Source organism: Arvicanthis niloticus, chromosome 9 (genome assembly GCF_011762505.2).
Source record: "Arvicanthis niloticus isolate mArvNil1 chromosome 9, mArvNil1.pat.X, whole genome shotgun sequence".
NCBI classification, from domain to species: Eukaryota; Metazoa; Chordata; class Mammalia; order Rodentia; family Muridae; genus Arvicanthis; species Arvicanthis niloticus.
Window position 1 is genome coordinate 35,758,268 of NC_047666.1, and position 20,317 is coordinate 35,778,584.

General features: G+C 39.7%; 1 protein-coding gene across 1 annotated transcript in view; it reads left to right on the forward strand.

Annotated features, from left to right (window-relative positions):
* The first annotated feature begins 2,580 nt into the window (after positions 1 to 2,580).
* The window catches only part of Tafa1 (TAFA chemokine like family member 1), a 479,506-nt gene continuing 461,769 nt past the window's right edge, over positions 2,581 to 20,317 (forward strand). Inside the window, 2 exon segments of the mRNA XM_034512001.2 lie at positions 2,581 to 3,058; positions 5,032 to 5,152. Coding sequence (XP_034367892.1) covers positions 5,035 to 5,152 — 118 coding nt within the window. The 5' untranslated portion in view covers positions 2,581 to 3,058; positions 5,032 to 5,034.

Below are 20,317 nucleotides of genomic sequence, written 5' to 3' on the forward strand. Positions count from 1 at the left end.
CCACCACCAAACAAAAGGGTACACGATCTCAATCCTACCATGGTCAGAAGATGTAAAGGCACAACTCCCTAAAAGGCAGGGGGATAGCTTCCATTAAGTTGAATCTCTGTGTTTTTTAAAGTTGGGGAGATGGCTTAGTGCAGAAAAGCACTCCTGTGAGGATTTGAGTTCAAATTCCCATCACCTGTGTCAAAAGCCACTTATGCCTATGGTCCTAGTGCTGTGCAGGGCAGAGACAGGAGCATCCCTGGGGCTTGCTGGCTACCAGCCTAGCTGCAGGTTCTCTGAGAACCTCTCTCAAGGGAATAAAGTGGAGGGTGAAGAGTGACAGAGCAAAATAGTTTACATCCTCTGGCCTCTGCACACAAAGGTAACACAGACTCATATGCAGACATGCACAGACTGTATTTGCTGATGCTAATGTTATGAAGGAGATGATCATTGGCTACGATGTAATAGATTGTAAAGTATCTGTTGGAAAGAAATAGATGGAGTGATGTTGACATTCTTCATTCATTTCACTCATCATATACATGTATAGAATGCTATAGCTAATATTATAAATATGCATATATATACATATATATACATATATATATCTCAAAATTTTCTTACAATGCCTTGAACATGACTCACAAGTCCATGCTTCAACTGTATTAAAGCTGAATTATAGTTTACCAACTAGGCTGATCCTTTGTTTAATCCCTAGAAATGAAAAATATAAGGTTATAGTATTTCAAAATGATAGCATTTATTAGCATACGTGAATTTATTTTTAATGTAAACTCACTTGCAAACCAAAGTCAGAAGCCCCAGAAATCATGGGGCAAGGGCTGTCTTGAACACCTGAATGTTTCAAATGTCTAGAATAAGCTGTGTCTCTAGAGGAAATGACTAACAAATTTTGAAACTGCCTTACTGTAAAACGGATAAAAATATAAAGGCAGATTTTTAAAATTATTTTTTTCATAACTTCCTTATTGGAATACTGAAGAGATTGGCTCTTGTACAAAGCATTTGAATGGGGAGCCTGCCACCTCAAAAGAGTTCTGTTTGCTTTCTCAGTTTCCCTCCATGTTCCTCATTTGTGGGATAGAAATGATGACAATGCCTGTCCTCTTGAGTTAGTAAAACACTTTAGATTATGTCTTACCAGACAGAGTTCAGAACGGTGTGAACACATGGGGAAGGTGTGATGAACTCTGACTTCTGTTCCTGTGGCTGTTTTTATTGTTGTCTTGATTCTGCAGCAAGAGAATAGATGTCCTACAGACACCCATTAATTACAGCAGCAACAGTGAACACAGAAATAAGCATACAATCCAAACTAAAACTCTGCCATTCTTAATTAACTTGATTGTTATTTTTGAAATCTGGTTTGTGGAGGGGGTAGGAAAAAGGGGAGGAATGGAGAGAGGGAAGAAGGGAGAGAGGGATCAAAAGAGGGACGGAGGAATGGAAGGAGAAAGGGGGTGTTATCATTGAAAGAGCAGCTGAAAAGATTGATGAAACACCAAGACGGTCTCCCTCTTTCTCTTGGTACAGCACAGGAAAGGAGGTTGTTCTCAAAGATGCACCCAGCATTCAGCCTTTTTTATAATGCCCACAAAAGGCAAAGGAATTCTTAGAAACTTTGAAGTTTTTCAAGGCAAGAAAATTGTGAGAACCATCTCGGTTCTGAAAATAATGTAGAGGACTTAAGGCAGTGTGACCTTTGACATTGGGGATCATAACTGTCTTGCTTTCTGCTTTATCCCAAGCAACTGTCACATAGTAGGTGTGATGTAAGTGACTGGTGCAGCAATTGAATGAGCATTTCAAAGAATTATCACCGGAGCAGCCTATAAAGGAAAAGTAGGTCATCTCCCATGTGTCTCTGAAGTTTAAGTACAATCATAGTATATTTCCAGGGAAGCCAGGGTTCACACCATAGTACTAGAGATGCAACTGAACTTCTGAGTGTTTTCCCTTTCCATCTCAGCATGCTATTTAAAGAGAGCAAAAAATACTTTTTACAAAGAACCTTGAGCATATTTCTTCCTCATAGCTCAGTCTCTGGTGCCAGCAATGATATATTTCTACTTATTAAACATGTTAACTAACTCCAAAGATTTTTATTTTGCTTAGGAACATAAACATCAGTTATATTCCAGATAAATTGTATTTCAGGAAATAGCTGACAAAACAACTAACTGGAGAAAAAAAAAATTCAGGATGAGCCACACTATGTTTGGTTAGGTGGCTGGCAAGAAGAAGGTGAGACCTGGTGCATGCTTCACTTTCCCATTTACTGTTTGAAGCCTATAAGCTATTAACACTATCAATATGTTTTTCATGATGCTTTCTTGTCTTTCATTTTTCTTTTCCTTCTCAGTCCCCTGGCATGAGAATGTTACAAGAAAACAAAACAAAACACAAACAAACAAACAAAAAACCCCACAAAACCTCCACCAGAGACTATCAGGCAATATCATGTTAAAGCGCTGCTTGAGTCATGAGAGAGTTAAGGGCAGTCATTAGAATTTACCTTATCTATAATCGAGGGTAATGTCACTTTAAGACATGTGAGACTTTAGAGAGGAGGGGTGTATTGAAACAGACTCCCGCTACTTACGGAGGTATAGCAGCCCTGCTCCTACATTTCGCTGCCTAACTCTGTCCTGAATATACTGGAGTAGGGATGGTCTGTCCGTGGCTATAAACTGCTTCTCGTCAGGAAACTACATTAGCTCACCATCACTTCAAAGGTCTCGTCAGACAGAGGTGACGCCAGGAGATGATTTAAAGGTGAACATGACAAGGTTTCCACCCCTCAAACCTTGGTTCCTTTTCTGACAATACAGTGAACGGACCCAACGTCTTCACAACTGTGGAAATAGGACTGGAAGAATAAAGCTTGCCTTTTTTTTTTTTTCTTCAATTCTTAATAAAGAATTGCTGGGAAGCATTCTCTTTGAAAAAAAAAATCTCAGAACTGTGGCACAGATGGATTTTAAAAAGTGTTAGCTCTTTCCAATGAACACTAGGAGAGTGCCCTGCTCTTGGCTGGATTTTTCAGGTAAGAAAGCCTCTGTAAGATTTAAGATTCAGAAAGCTGATTTGCTACATATTCAGAGAAGTATGCAAGACTAGATGCATTATTTGGGGGGAAAACACTGCCATAGAGCAGAGCTCTGTCAGGGAGCAACCAAGAAAAGAGAGAAGCTTGGGAAGTAATGCTGAGAATTACAGAAAGTTAACTGGGGGGGACAAGAAAGAAAGAAGGAAAGAAAAAGAAAGAAAAGGGAGGAAGGAAGAAAGAGGGAAGCCCTGTAATTGTCAAGTCACAGCATGTTGTGTGTGCTGAGCTGTGTGTGGGTTAAATGAACAGGAGAAGGAGAGTCTCTGAAGAATCATTAAGTTTGATGGTTAGATTTTTTTCCCCCTTGAGTTAAATTTCCAGTGCATTTTAACAGTGATGGTCGAATAGCAAATAGCAAATGCATACCGGGTCACCTCTGTTTTGTCTCTCTGTAATTTTCAGGCTATTCCGAAAGGTTCTAAAATGCATTCATTTGGGGATTCACAGGAGGGGAGTTGTTATTTACCTCTGCTGATGAGAGTGCATCTATGGTATCCTGCTAGTTCGGGAAAACAATGAGACAAAGCCGTATACAAAAGTAAACAGTGGGCCACCAAACTAGAAACTAATTAGAAAGTGACTGGTCCATCTGAGTCACTGCCTGGGGCATGGATGGCTTCATGCTGCTGAAAAGAATGTTTTCCCACTTTGCACTTAATTACAGTTGTCACGTTTATGTATTGTCATCCTCAAAGCCCTTCTCAAACACTTCATCTCTCTGAAACCTGCAAATTACCCGGAATTATGCACATGCATATATGTGTGTGTGTGTGTACATAATGTTTATTTTTGCTGACTATCACTGGTTTTGAAAGAGTACCGATTTCCACAGATAAGGAAGACATACGGTGAGGTCACGAGCAGGTTTTCAGAATGTAGTGAAAATTCTTGAAGGGTGTCATTTGACCGAGGAAAGGTACACAACCTTGGTTGCACAGCCCCTCTCTGAGCTCTGAGAGAGGAAAGCATGTCTCTAACAGAATTCTTATATAGGAGATGCTTCCTATTACCGGCTGACTAAGGACGGCGATGCTTCAAGTTTGATTAATTTGGCAATATGAAAGGCAGCATAAGGTGTTGTTTGGGAAATTGAACAATATGTAGCGCCATTGAGCTGCTGTAGTTCCTGAGATGCTCAGAGGTGCAGATAAGACTGTCAAAGTTTCAGTGCCTGAGAAAAGGTATATGCTCACACATATAAATACACACACCACCTGTATATACATATTCATCAGTGCTCCGGGAAATGCCACAATGGGATCTTAGGAGGCAAAGCAATACTGTAAATTATGGCTTGCTGTAGGATAGATGCATAGGTTTTGCCTCTAAAACTCATTCTGGCTGAAGACACGGTGCCTTCTGATTTCAAGTCTCGTCAGAAAGATCCGTTCTATCGGGAGATTACAACATGCCTCTGAGAAATGATTACTTAGTTTAGAAGACAGCATTGCGATTAAAAATTCATGACTGTAGAATTAAAAAAAAAAAAAAAAAAAAGAGCCCACTCTTTTCTTCCAGGCTTATGTCAGACTTGCAATGAAGTTAGAATGAGCAAGTCTACAGCTACTGAATGCCTGGGAAAAACTAGTTTGTAGGTCTTTGTGTAAACTGGATATCTTCATGGGCATGTAATGTTTGAATCTGCCTAGTTAACAGTGACAAACTTTATTTTTGCATTTGGGGCAGTCATTGGCCTCTTACAGAACTTAAGGGACATACTTATGAGCTTCTGGAAAGGGTCTTCAATCCTACTCCCCAGCATGACCTCTACAGGATCCTCCCTTCTAGCCAGCCAAGTAGCAAAAGAACACTACATCTGAGGTCTCCCTTCCCTCCTCAGTGGGCCACACCACTCGCTCTGGAGGCTTGAAGCCAGGGGGTAACCTGTTCTTGTCTGATGCTCTCTTTAGAGAATGGCAATGGTCTCTGCAATGTCCTGGGTCCTGTACTTGTGGATAAGTGCTTGTGCGATGCTGCTCTGCCATGGATCGCTCCAGCACACCTTCCAGCAGCATCACCTGCACCGGCCAGGTAAGTGGGGGGAGCTGGCTCCTCCAGGCTCACCATGGTCTCTTCAACAGATGGCAGAACGCAAGTGACAGAAATTGCTATAGTGTGGGCAGTTTGCCTTTGAATTCTAAGACATGTTGTGGGCTGGATGCTCTGGAGGAAGGAGAGTGTACCCAAAAAAAAAAAAAAAAAATGCCTCAGAGATATTTCTGTTAATTTCTCAAAAAAGGTGGGTTTCTCTAGAGGAGCACCCCCCCCCCAACAACCCCCACCCTATTCCACACACCTGGCTCAGGAGAATGGTTTGGTTTTGGACAATAACAAACTATTCTGTAAAAGATGGGGGTAACTTTCAAAATTAAGGGACTGGGAAGAGGCATGTATTCCCTGGGCAAGTTAATACTTAGTGCAGACAGAGTCATTTCAGAATATGTGGCTAAAGAGTCCACAGATGGGTTAATGACTAGACTAACTTTAGAAGTTGTCAATGCAAAAGAAAAGGAAACAGTGACTTACTATGTGGTGTCTGGTTTAATTTGCATCCTGTCTTCTCTCCCTTCCTCTCTTTACTTTTGGTTTCTCCAGTTTGTTCGGTGCCCCCACCCTTTTTTTCCTCCCTCTGTTGGCAGTTTCAGGAACAAGTTCGCGCTGGCATGATTTTTGAAAATTTCCTTTATTGATTTATTTTTCCTTTTAGTTCCCGGTGCAGTTTGCTTTCCTCGGCTTCTAACTCTTCCCTCCCCTCACTCTCCAATCTGGATTTTTCTTTCCTTGCCTCTTCAGCTTTTTCATTACAAAGTCGCTCCGGGTTTTGATTGTTCTTAAGCTTCCTGGTTGGTTCTCAGAAAGGTTTCCTTCCGTTTTCTGCATAGCTGTGTTTAGCCTTTGTGTCCTTTCGCTGCACCCCCTACCTCAAAGTCCTTGGTGGTACCCTCTGATGCTGAAGCCCAAGGTTCCGGGGGACCAGTTGCATGCCCAAGTTCCTGCTCCTCGGTTCCTGGGTGCTGCCGCCCCTCCCTCCAGGTCCCTCTCCATATCCTTCCCTGGCCTCCTGCCATCCACAGGGCTTCTCCATGCGCCAGGTCCACAAGTCTGCGCGCTGTCTTTTGTGGCTCCGCAACCTTGACTGTGGTCCCCTGCTCTTGTTTTGGCCTTCTCCAACCCCTCTCCTGGTGTCTTTTGCTGCCTCCTGGGTCTCAGCTTCCAGTCTGGGGCGGACTGGATAGAGATGGGAGGGTGCATGCCAGCGCCCGCCTGCTGAGTCTGCAGCCCTTAGGTGCAGAGGAGGGCTGGAGGCGGAGGACAGCTGTCCCCCGTCCCAGCCGCCTTCTTTTTGTAAGTCGGGTCAGCAAGGGAGAGAGGGGGCGCTGGTGCCCCTGCGGGTGGGCATGGAAACCACTCTGCTGCCGCGCGGGTGCTGCTCACCTGTTTTCTGTGTCCTGTGTGCAGACCCTGGCATGGGAAGCGCCAGATTCCTGCCAGAAGCTTCAGTGCCAACATGGAGGGAACACAATCTTTGATTTGGGGATCCCTGAGCTACCTCCAACCACTTAATCGCCAATCTGTTCTGGCAAAAAAAAGTCTTTGGCTTGTTACATTGTCATACAAATAACCTGGGAAATGAGCCTTCTCTGTAATACTTAACAATGCGATAGAAGAACCATTAATCCAGACAGTGCAAAGCACACTGTTCAGGATTAATTCGTATTGTTATTTCAATCTTTGTGTAAGTCGGTATAGTTTACCCCCTTTTCTCGGACAACAGAAGTAGAAGTTTGGAGTGGCTGGGTGACTATCCTGAAGCCATCCAAAGAATCATTGCCAATGGACATCATGTCTGTGTGATTCTGCCACAAAGGGGAAAATACTGTGTAGTACACAACATGACTATACCAGGTAGCCTCTTTGAGAAGCAATAGATACAATATATAACTTTAAGTTCATGTTAATACAGGTACCCATTTAAGGAACCAGCCAGTTCTGAGAGTTAGCTGAAGCAGGTGGCAGGTGGTGGGGGCTAGGGGTGAGTCAACATCTCTCTGTCACTTAACTTTGGTGATATGACCTTAGATGAGTGACTTTTCATATTTAAACTAATTTACCCATCCGGAGATGGGGGAAGGGGCCAAGGGGGACAACTTCCTAAGAATTGGGAAGTGCTATGTGCAGTGTTGATTTTTCCTATAAACATCAGGCATAGCTGATATGCTGTGTAAGGAACTGCAACCTGTATTGTTAGGGATGTTGACTAAGTCAAATTTTACAGTTCATCCTGCTACATAAATCTACTTGGCCAGGACAAAAGCTTGTTGCTTTTGTTGTTTTCCAACTATGTGATGCATGGCTAGGATATGCCAACAATGACAAACTGTCTTTATGCTCTGGATGTAGTCATTAAACAAAACAAAAGAAAAACGAAGAAGAAGAAGGAGGAGGAGGAGGAGGAAGAGGAGGAGGAGGAGGAGGAGGAGGAGGAGGAGGAGGAGGAGGAGGAGGAGGAGGAGGAGAAGCTGCTATATAATTTGGAGTGGACTCTCACATAGTGTGTGTCTATTTGCTTATGGGAGCTGGAGCTATTACATGTAACAGAAATTCCTATCATCTTAGGTCTTGTTAAAATACCATGATTTTTAAAATTGAGAAACAGATACAAGACTCTGACTGGATTTAAAGTCACTGCTCATGTTTCCCCTTATCTGCCATAGAGTTTGCTCATTCCCATCAATACATGTTGGAGCTAATACTTTAAATATTCCCAGGAACTATGTGGCCAACAAGTCTACCCCCAAATACTCACTCTTTGAGCCCTCTCTCAGGCTTATTGTACAAAAGGAAGAACTATAAACGCCCCTTCAAGATGCAGCAAGATTAAAATTCTGTTGATTTGGAAGCCCAGTGGGTTTTGTAATGTGCTTATTCTACAGCTTCCTTATGATTTCCCCAATAGCTGTGGAGATTAAAATGGTCAATCTTGGTCCTAGTAATTTTCTAAATTATTTCAGTCACTCTTTATGTGCTCTCCTGTTTTAATTTTCAAGAGTAGAATTTTTTTTCTTTTCTTCTTTGCTCAGATAAGCGTTGTGGCATTTTTCTCTGTGGGTCTTAAATGGTCAGGGACGCCAATGAAATGTGTGTACAAACAAATAAACAAACAACAAAAACCAGGGCCAGTTATCTGTGGCAATCCACCCCCTAAACGAGCAAATACATAAATAAGTAGCTGGGTAAATGAGCAACAAAAGGGAAAGCATAATCTCATTCTCTCAAATCGGTGTGAATAAGTGACATGATGAGAAAAAATGAGATAGTAGCTGGCCTCGGCCTGGCTACATTTGCCTAAGCTTGAAAAATCGGTCCCTTCATGAGGCAGAACAGTGTACTTGGCATGCGTGCCAAGCATGCAGAAATATGCAAAATGACAAATCTTTCACTAGGCATGTGTGTGTGTGTGTGTGTGTGTGTGTGTGGAGGGGGATCTACAGCCACCCTCACCTGCTTAGGAATGGTAGTCCCTCCCCCTCCCGTCAGCACCTCACAGGCAGCTTCCCAGTCCCCATCCACAGCAAGATTGATGGTGTTCAGATTGCAAGCAGGCAATTTCAGTCTCTCAAGAAATAATCCACTACGCTGACAGATGAGAGGAATTTGACGAGCCGTTCCCCTTGTTGAGACTGCACCTCACCTGGATGGCACCAGCCAGCCAGGGCCTGTTAGGGGAAATGGTTAGAGATTTGGGCCAATTTCTGCTGTCATAACATGAAATTGGGAGAGTGTTTTTGTAAGGCCATACATTTGTGATCTGTCTCCTCAGTGTAGTGGGTTTGGACACAAACAGAATGAGAATATGTTAACTAGAAAACTGACTGATTTTAATGTATTTGCCTGCAGCCCTTAAGTGCTTTCTATTTTTCATATTTATAGTATTAGGAATGCACCATTTATTTTCACTTACTCACTAGTTAAGGGAGATTAAAACACTCAATCAAATGAAACTGAAATTTAAAATTACATAAGTGAGTAAAATGTGTTATAGATTAACAGATTCACAGTTTCAATAATTGAATATTGGAATAGTTTTTATCTGGGGAATGACATAGGAAGTTGCTATGACAACTTGAAAAACATTTGTCCTCCCCCCCCCCCCCCCATTCCCATTCCAAACCTTTGGAAGGCCAGTTAATTTTTAAAAGACCATCTCCACAATGAAAACTCAAATGTGGCATCTCTATTGTTTCCCGTGATTACAACAGCCTAAGTTTCTCACACTTAACAAAGGGTGCATGGGAGACAAAAGACAAATGGTCTGCCAATTGAGCCTTCCAATTTAAGATTACACTTGCTCCTGGTATGGATACGTGACTTATGATGACAATTTTAATGACTACTTTATTTGGGGTATGTGGGTAGATGTGGGTGTGTGTATATTGGGGGTGTCCTTGAAACAATAGAATAGGAATCGTCGTCTCAAAATTCTTTTGCAAGACGTGACTCCCTGGGATTCTTTAGTAAAATAAAATCATATTCCTATGAATTACGTGAGGCACAAGTTAGAAGTAAACAATGAATCATTTGTTCTTGAGTCAATGCGATTTCATTGACGTTGGAAATTATATGAAAAAGCTTGCTCTGAATAGAACGTCTATATAATTTATACTTGACACAACTTAAAATTGTATTGAGTAAACTATTTACATTAGAAGTCCACATTTATGATTTTATTATGCAGTGAACATCGCCATCCATTTTAACATGAAGATTTGGGGTAAATCAATAAAAATTTGTACACACCTTATATTAGTTTTTACCCTACCATTAAAAGTTGCATTTTAGAAAACTAGCTGAGGGGATATATTTCAGATGCCAAGGTGCTTTTCAATAAAGTGTTGCTTTATAGGTTTAGTGTGTAAGAACTAGTGGATACAAGTGTGGTTGTACATTTTCCTTTTAGGAATGCCTACAAGAGCGAAGTCACTAAGTGTAGTGGATTGGTGTTAGGATTGGAGCAGACAGGCTGTTATTTGGTGTAAGCTGGTCCTAGTGATAACGCATCGATCATCTGATCGATGATCGTGACCTCCTCCAAGAGTCAGAGTGCAGCTATGGACATCAAATAAAACCCTAAATACCAGGGCCAAGAAGAGATACAAATACATATTTCCTGTCAGTGCCATGAACCTGGAACAGAACGGTGACAGTAGCATATAAATGACTACGATTTGAGCACAGGACTATGCTGTCAATTCATAGTTAAGGACAATAGGCATTATAGTCCAGTATTTAGTACTGGCACATGTGAGCATTAGTTGTCAATTGCTAATTTCTTAAACTTCACTGGAGATGATGATCTGACCTCTCAACTTGAAAATGCTGCAAAACCTTTCATTTTGAGCACACTGAAGCCGGTGAGCCACTTTCCCACAGCTTGATAGTGGGATCTCTTAAAGTGTGAAATGTGTGAATATAGACAGGCACTTCCACCTCTAGATGCTTATCCCTAGGAAAAAATTGGACAGGTGTGAAAAAATTTATGTTGAGGTCTCGTCATTGCAGCCATGGTTCTAATGGCAAAACAGAGTTTCAGCTCCATCAAAATGGGATTGAGAAAATAAATTATGGCGCACATCTACTCAATGGGATTCAGTGTGGTCAGTACAAAGCATGAATTATGTTTTTACATGCTCGTGTGGAAAAATCCCTCAGGCATAAGTGCTGAATGAGGGAAACAAGGAACAGAATACTGTTTTAAAATAACTGGAAGAAATGCAAAAAAAAAACAAAACAAAAAAACAAAAAAAAAAACCAAACAGTTATGAAAATCATTCATTAAGTACTAGTACTTAAGTGAAATGTGAAGAAAATCCTCAAATGACTTAGGTGGTTTAATGTTTAATTCACATATATTCATATACAACATGGGTTTTACTCTATATTTTCGTGCCTGTATGTGATGATTTTGTTCACATTCTGCCCCCTACCATCCCTTGGTCTTCTTTCACGATCATTTACCCTCTTCTTACTAATCAGTTTCCCTCTTCTTCATGTCAGTTTTAAGGCTTATTTTTATTTTGAATTGTGTGTATGCGTGTGTATGTCAGTGGGTATGGACCCAGGAATGCAGGTGCAGGAGGAGACCAGAGGTGTTGAATGCCCTGGAGCCGGAGTTACAGGTGGTGGTGAGCAACTCAACGTGAATGCTGGGAAATAAACCCACGCGCTTTGTGATAAAAGTTCGCATTCTCGTAACTACTGAGCCACCTCTCCAGCCCCACTATGTCTTTATTTTTTTTAAATGTATGTGTGAATCAATGAATTTACTTAGGAATATTGGGGACTGTTATTTATTGGAGCATGAACAACTTATCAGTGGCAATACCACTAAAGAAAACTTTTCTCTCTCCTTCCGAATATTATAGCTGCCTATATATTTTCAGGAAGGGGTAAAGTTTCTTGTGTCCCTCCCAGTCTATGACAATCATGTTGATGGTCTTAATTTTATGTAAATTTCTTGCAGGTAAACACATTTGCTGAGAGTCCAAGAGAGCCATAGTCATGGCTTAGGATTTTTACTTCTTGTTAGTATATATTTTTAATTCATTATGATGTGAGCATATATTGCTTTTTAATGAAAGTCTTAAAAATTAGCTCCAGAGTTTTAATGATTAAGTTAGAAGTAAACCCAACATGATTTTTAAATAAACAAAGACAAAAGGGAGATGGATAAGAAAGCATCATGAGGCTTCTTTCCTAAGAGACTCATATGAATTGAAGATGCGAGCCAGTATTATCCAAATTCTGATTTATAAAGACCCTTACTGGGGAAATTGGGTTGAATGTTGGAGAAACAATTGCCCTATAGTATATATTCTTGTCTAGGAAATGCATACCATAAGTGTATGAAAGTTCTGGAAAGAGTTGCAAATAAGAAACAATACCGTTTATCTAAATTTTGCACACATTCCTTTTTTTATTTGGGAAGCACTGACAATGTCCATTCACATCACGTGGATTGAGAAATGTTGGAGAAGAGGATTCTGAAATTTTATTCATCTTTTATATCTCACTGTAACTAAGGTGCTTGGCATGAAAGTAGATGGACAGAAGATATTTGCTAAATTATTCAATTAAAAAATCGACGGTTTTGGCAAAATTGTGGATTCTTTGTTAGTTATGAAGTGTATGTGTGTGTGTTTGGATTTTTGAGCACAAGAACATTTTGAATTAATGTTGTTTGTATGTGTGATTATAATGTGGATACCATTCAAATAGATAGTGACAGAAATAGCAAATAATCAGTATAACATATATGTGTATAGGTATGTATGTCTTTGTATAAATATTTAAATATTTGATTTTTGACAGCTATTTTGCTAAGCAAAACAATCTGAAGAACTACTGCTCAAAAATATACTTACAGATGTGGATATATAGAGATAATATTTATAAATATAGTCATATGTTAAATGTTTAAGAATTTTTATTTTAGACAATGAGTTTCCTTTCTCCCTTTTAGATTTGAAAAAGTCCTAGAGGAAAAAAAAAAAGAAAAAGAAAAAGTCCTAGAGGGATGAGCTCGGGGCACTGAAGAGAAAGTCCCTCTTAACAGGAAGAGAACAACCTGTCAGTGTCTAAGTCTTTTGATTTCAAGAGAAAAAAAATCACTTCATATTTGTAGCAAAGAAAACACCAGACAGGCAATTTCTCCCTTCTCTAGGGTAAAGAAAAGATGAATTATTTTTTTAAACAAGTTGTGTAAACTAATTGAATCCCCCAAAGATTCCCTTCAAAGCACATGGGAAACTCTGTAAGCCCACTCTTTCTTCTTCCTTCTTAATGTTATGTAATAACAGGCTCCCAAATGAAAACAGAAATAGTGTTACCATGAAATTTCCTTCCCAGAAATTAGATTGAATAGTGAGTGGTCTGTCTGTTGATTAAAGACTTCCTTCATGTAGGAAAGACATAAAACCAAGTCTTATCCTAAATCTTATAGGGCAGAAGACCCTGAGGCCCTCTGGCATGATCACTGTTTTCATGGCATTCCCAGTGTGTACCTCTACTACATCCCAACTGGACATTATCTTTTAGGATGCTTTGTGCCATCCAATCCCAAATCAAAGCCATCTGAGTATACATATTCAGAGGGATTGTCTTTTTTCTTAGTTCTGTGTATAATAAAGAATGGGCAGATTGAATTACGCCTTTTTCAGAATTCCAGCCCTTAGCTTTCAATAAAGCACCTAAGTTGAAGGAAAGTATTACCATGTTCTAACAATTAACCACATAGCCTAGATTAGGGTCAGCAGGCCAAGCTTTCTACTGAATAAAGACTGAATAATTCTTCAGTAAATACTTGCTGCTCAACTGGGCTTTGTGTTACCTAAAGAAGTCCTTTATATCTTCTAATACTCACATACTCTAGAAAAGGGCTACTTTAGCTTCCTAAGAAATCATCAGAGACAGTAAAGAGTGGTGACTGTAAAGTAAGACTCAGAGGCTGAGCTTTAGCACACCCCCAAAGCTGTCAATCACTGAGGCTCCAGTGGCAATGACTGGAAACAGTGAATGAACGCTGTCCACACTTCAAGGAGGCAATCCATGTGTTCCATTTTTAGTGATGTATGTTGTAAGATATTGAATCTTGAAACTGCCTCCAAGAACTGGTTTGTTCATTTTATCCATTCCATGTAGAAAGACACATTTCAAAAATACCCCTTTCAAAGAGACGTTGTCTGAAATGAAACTTTATAGACAATTTGTAGGTGAGAAAGGCAAAGCCCCTAATGGTAACAGAAATAATTGAAACAGATGTGGGGTGGGGGGAGGCATTAGGAGATGCCAACAGCAGAGATAACTGAAGAATAGACACACGTCTTGAGAAAATGAACCTGTGCTGAGGTGCCTTTGAGCCCAGCCTGATGTATGAAGATGATCTGATATTTGAAAGTGATCCTGGTCTTAACCGTTATGTGCACTTTCCTTATCACAAATATCAGGTGAGGACTACAGACCTTGACTAAGAATGGCATCCTTCCTGTAAGCTGCAGATGAGATTATCTCTAGCCATCATACTTCTTATTCCTAAAGAATTTATTACATATATTTACGCAAATTGAGTAAAGAGAGGCAAGGCTAGTAAGTCCAAGGTGGGGGACGTTGTAGGCGCATCTGGGTTGGCTTGATTTAAAATTGTGTGCACGCTGAGTCCTGCCCTGAGTTTGCCCAACAGGCACAAAGACTTGAATCTGTGCTTTTTATATGCAGAGGAATTGTCATTACAGGGCTCCAGTCAACTGAGAGTTTTTATATAATGAGGCCATTGTTCTAATCAGAGGTCTTATGTGACTCTCAGCTAAAGAAAATAATTAATTTTCTTTTAAATTAAGGCTTGGGAGAAATGGTAATCGGTAAATGTAATAAAACTAAGAGAAGCTTCCAGAAGTACTTGTGATGCCCACATAAAACTCTTAATTTAATATTTTATTAAGGTTCTCAGAATCTAGTTTGCAACCGACTAGTATGTCATAAATATATCTTGGAAGCCAATATTATTTCTTTTTTCCATTGTTGTTCCTTTAAAAAGTGCATTTATTTCATGCAAGAGTAAAAGCAACTTATTAGAAAGGCCCTGATGTCGTCATTCTTTGGCAAATGACATATAACTGAGGTTCCTGAGCAGGCTTAATTTAGTATTCTCATAGGAACCCTGCCTGCAAGCTCTTAGAAACGCTGAGAAGTTCCTGCATACAAATAATTCTAATTCTTCCCATCTGAGCAAAGGCAATTTGTTTTCGGTGTATTGTGAGTGTTGTTTTAGTTGTTAGTGATTTTCAATTGCTGTGGTCTACTTTTTAATTATAAGTCACTGTTGGTTTAGTTTTCTCATTATCAATTAGTTTGCTATGTGCTGTTTTGTTAACCCTATAGTATGAATGATGCATAGTTGTTTATCCTGTACTTCAAATTGCTGAAGAACACTAGCTAGCCATTAAGCCAATCCTGAATTACGGTTCAAAGGTGGTTGATCTGAGCTTGGACATGTAGAATGTTTGTCTAGCATAGACAAAGCCCTGGGTTTTATCCTCAGCACCCCATTAAGTGTGGAGGTACATACCTGTTACCTCAGTTTCAGTTGAAAGTTCAAAACCACCCTAAGCTACTAGGAAGACTGAGGACAGTCTAAGTTATATCAGGCCCTGGAGAGAGGAGCAGGGTGGTGGTAATTTAAATTCTAGTTGTTAAAATGTTGTACATCTTATCACTCTACATGCATTTATTACTGTGTAGTGACATTGTGTAGATACTTGTCATGAACCTGTGCACATGTGTTCTCATGCTACTTCTATGTTCACAGAGCTAGAACATTGCTTTATAAGAACCTGTTAATAGGTTCATCTTGTTTCTCAAAAACAGTGTTTTGGACAGGCTTCTTGCCAACAACTTATCACCTAGGACTCTTTCTATTAGAAAGGTGTAATATGTGGGAATTGGTTATTTCTCTTCATCACTGAGCTATGGTTATGAAAGTTTGAAGGCCACTTTTGTCAAGACAATTATATGACTGGATATTAGTGTTCATAGGCGTTTAAATTAAAATAATAGTTGTCACAGTGGAAGTTCAGTCAACCCTCTTATGAAGCAAAGCAATGAAAGGCAGAAGAATGTTGTTTCTGGAAGCTTCCTAGATATTGTTGCATCAAATGAAATTAACTTGCATTTAATCTGCCAAGAATGTAAATATATCACAACCCAGAAAGGTACTCCGGAATTAAGGTCATCGGATGAACATTTGTTGGGTGACACTTTTGACAGTTACTTCTAGAATTAACTAAAAGATACAGTGAATTCATGGCTTGTGGGTTTTCAATCTCCAGTCTTCTATCAGGCCTACAAGTTCAATAAGTCATCATTGTCTATACTCTCTTCCATGATGTCCTGACCTTTGGGGCAGGCAGAGAAGTACAGATGTCCTATGTAGGGCTGAGCTGTGATAGTCCCTTATTTTCAGCACATGGTACTCCTTCCCTGTGCTTCCATATGGCATATGATCTACTATCCCCTGCACTTATATTTTTAACTGGGTTCCAATATAGTAGGTTTCTATATGGCTTTTCACACACCCTTCATTTTGGTTAACTCTGTCTCCTGTTCCCTCATTTTTTCCCATTCCTTACCCCAACTCCTGCTTAAACCTTTCTGCCTCTAAAATTAACGTCTACTTTCATTTTGCCTATAATCTACTATTCACACCCTCCTAAAACATCCCCTCTTGATTTTATTGTTAACATAGCATTCATTTAATACATGATATTCATCAAATGCCACTTTCCACCTACCAGGTGCAGTGATTTTTTTCCCTGTTATACCAGAGATGACTTTGGGTTCTCTCTCTCTCTCTCTCTCTCTCCTCTCTCTCTCTCTCTCTCTCTCTGGTATTGCCTACACAACATAAGCTCATATGCTCTGGGAGATAGTAAATGCTGGGCATGCTGAAAACCATGTTTACATACAGTGAGGGCAACTGAATATTTGCTGATGAACAAATGTGGAGCCTAAACATGAGTTGTCACAATAAGCTTGTGAGGTAGGGCATCCTTTCATTTTATGAAGAAGGTCTAAATAACAAGATCATTGATTCGGTTAGGTCCCTATAGTGTGGGGCATGGCTTGAGATGACACAGTAGGGATTCTTTCTAGTGTCTGAGTGACACCTCCATTTAAAATATACAGAGTTCAGTATGGCATGACCCCTGCTCTACCACATTTTACCTGCAGCACAACCCTATATGTTGTCTAGTACCATTCACATTGTTCCACACAGCAGCAAAGTGTGCAAAAGCCAGCCAAATGTTAGAAGAAATGCAGGAACTCTTAGTCAACTCATGCTTGCTCCTTAGCCAGGTACTGCTAGGAATACCAGCAAGGTAGTCTCAACCAACTGAAAGTAGAAAACTAATTTCCATGCAAGGGCCATTGTTTTATATCAGCTAAGCACCTTGCTTGTTGAGAACTTGTGCTTAGTCTCTATAAGGCAGTGTTTTTGAAGAATACCTTTGTCTTCATTTTGCAGGACAAAGAGGCAAAGCAGGGCACATGTGTTCTGTTATTTCTTTGCCTGATGAACAGCAACTCATTTGCAAGTACTTTTTTCAAGGGCTCTTGTTTTCCAGTAGACCCTGGAGACTTTTCTGCACTACACAGAAGGAAGCGGCAGCGGAGGAGAAATGGTCGTAGTGGAATTTTTTCTGTAATACTCAAAATGAAGTTGTAAATCATTCACGTTGGGAAAGAATTCTCTCCAACTACAATCTAACTTTTCTGATAAGAATTTTTTGGCATTTATCATGCTGAGACTTTATAAATTATGTAGACTATTGTAAAGTGGGCTGACCTTTCTGGTAAGTGATTTGATCATTTGCAGCTGTGTCTTTTTGGTAAAATATTGAATTTTCTGTCTTTCAATAAAACATGCTAGGCCCACAGCTCAGTAACATGTTAGGTAGAAATTGCTTGTGGAATCAGACAATAAGTCTTCCTTTCCGATCCTTGTCATCATCAAATACATATTTTCCTCTCTAAAAATATCCCCAATGGCCAGTGATAGCACACTCTTAGTAGACAGCTAGCTTATTCTCTCTATGAAGCTACCATTGCAGGCATCATTAATCAATCACAGAAAGTTTTACATTGAACCCAGATTGTATCTCAGAATCACCAAGTAACTAAATAGGGCAACAATGATTTAAAAAACAACCACAACAACCACCCCTAGAATAGTCATTATTACCCAGCAGCCTCTTCACAACATATGTTGTATAATAGGCTTGCCTCTTTAGCTATAAGGTGAAACACATTGGATCTTCCTGGTCTAGATTGTTTCTTTATGTACATCACATGTCCTTTCAATATGATCCATATTTTTTCATTTAAAATTCATTATTTGGGAGCTGGAGAGATGATCAACAGTTAAGAGCATTTGCTGAGGTCTATTCTCAGAGTCCAGATGGAGGCACACAACTTCTGTAATTCCAGTTCCAGGGGATCCATGCAGTTTCTGGTCTTTGCACATACTGCATGTATGTAAATGACACACAGATGTACACTAGGCAGAACATCTGGACATATAAAATAAAATGTTAAAAAAAAAGTAGAAATAGCAAATTGAATGATCAAAGAAGTTGGTACACACTTAGTACTTAGAACAAATTTTGGAATAGGTTAGGTACCCAGGAGTGAAGCATCTTTTTGTATTTTTAGAAATTAGAGGGTCAACTTTGCTTTGTATGACTTGGCTTCACCCTGTTAATTATTTTTGCTGTAAGGAGTGAGTTGGGTTGGAACAGTGTGGTATACTAAGCAAGCCAAAAGTTCGTATCCTGCTTCTTTTGTTTATTTGCTCTAAGTATGGGTAAGTGAGGCTAATGTTTCCTGTTTAATCCATCACATGGGGAGACCCCTGTTTATAAAATCCCAGTTTTCACACTTGGGAAGGAACCTAGTGAAGATGTGTGTTGTATATCTTCTCTAGAGTAAGTTATCAGTATGTGGCGTCTTGCTATACTATTAGATAACTATATTGATGTCAGAAAAAATGAGGAGAGGAGACAATAATGGCATCAATAAATACTCTTAATATTTCATCATGTAATAAAGATGCACATATAAATTTTATAACTTGCTCTTTATTAATCACAATCATATTTGAATCTTTTGACAATAAAATCTATGTATACAGCCCAACAAATAATAGAGATTTTATGGTTAACCTCTCCTCTGCAATACTCAATAGTTAGCCATGAGTTCTAAGTCAATATGAACCGGTCAATATCTCCAGTGCCCTTCCCCTAACAATGTTCTGTACATATCATTACTTACAAAAGAGCTCCAGTCAAGTTTGGTAGTGCCTGTGTATTCTAGCCAAGATGGAAGTTTAGTTAATTAATAACCCATGAAAGGGAAAGACTCTAAAAGTTAATAATGTTGTTACTCTCAGAAGATAACCCAACTGTATTATAATTGGACTAAAGCAGACACTAGTCACACAAAATCTTATATCATGGATTTATGCTTCCTGGTGTCACTTTTCTTTTTTATTAACTTTAATTATCTTGGGGGCACTGGGAACTGAGCTCGGAGACTTGCCAATGCTAAGCCTGTGCTCTCTTACTGAGCCCCATTCTTTTGATCAAGTTGTTCGTAAAATAATCTGTTGCTTATTTATCACAGAGCCCAGCTACTAGCAGAAGATAGCCATAATTATCCTGATAAGCACAATGTTATCTAAATATCCATAGGACCCATCCCAGCCTAACATTTGTGTTTTAAAGCTACACTCTCACATGTCTCCTTTATTTTCTGGTCCACATATAAAATATTACCTTTGTTTATTAAGAATTGCCTAAGCTAGGACTGGGGAGATGACTCAGTTGACAAAGTGCCTGCCGTACAAGCATGAAGTGGACCTAAGTCAGGATGCCTAGATCTCATGTGAGAAACCAGCACATGGTTGTAAGCATCCATACTTCCAGTACTGTGAAGGCAGATGTGGGCAGATCCCCAGAGTGCACACTGGTCAGAATGCCTAGCTAACTGGTAAGCATGAGAGAGAGAGAGAGAGAGAGAGAGAGAGAGAGAGAGAGAGAGAGAGAGAGAGAGAGGGCTTTTTGCAAAAGATAAGGTAGAAACCACAGAATAAGACACTTGCCAAAGACCTCGGGTCTCCACGTATTCATACCCACAGTATACCTGCATCCATACACCCACACAACATGCATATATGCACACAAGCATACACTTGGCTATGGTTGTGGTTTAGTATGGTGAAGTGTTTGTCTAACACACACAAAATCCTGGATTATCTTCAGCATTAATGGAATGTAGTAATGCATGCCTGTTGTCCTACATATGGGGAGATGAAAGCAAGACAATCACATATTCAAGATTATCCTCACCTATAGAGTGATCTTGAGGACAGCATAGGCTGTGTAAGGCCCTGTTTCCAAAGATGTAAATGCCTAAGGTGTATGATGTCTAAAATTCTGAACGTTGCCAAAGAGGAAAAAAAAAAAAAAGAGGTATCAGTGGTCTGTTCTAAGAGTCTAGAGAATTTGAGCTTTCATGGGAAAATAGCCTGAACTGGCAAAACCATGGATTAAAGATATTTTAAGATGATGATAAATTTGCAATTAG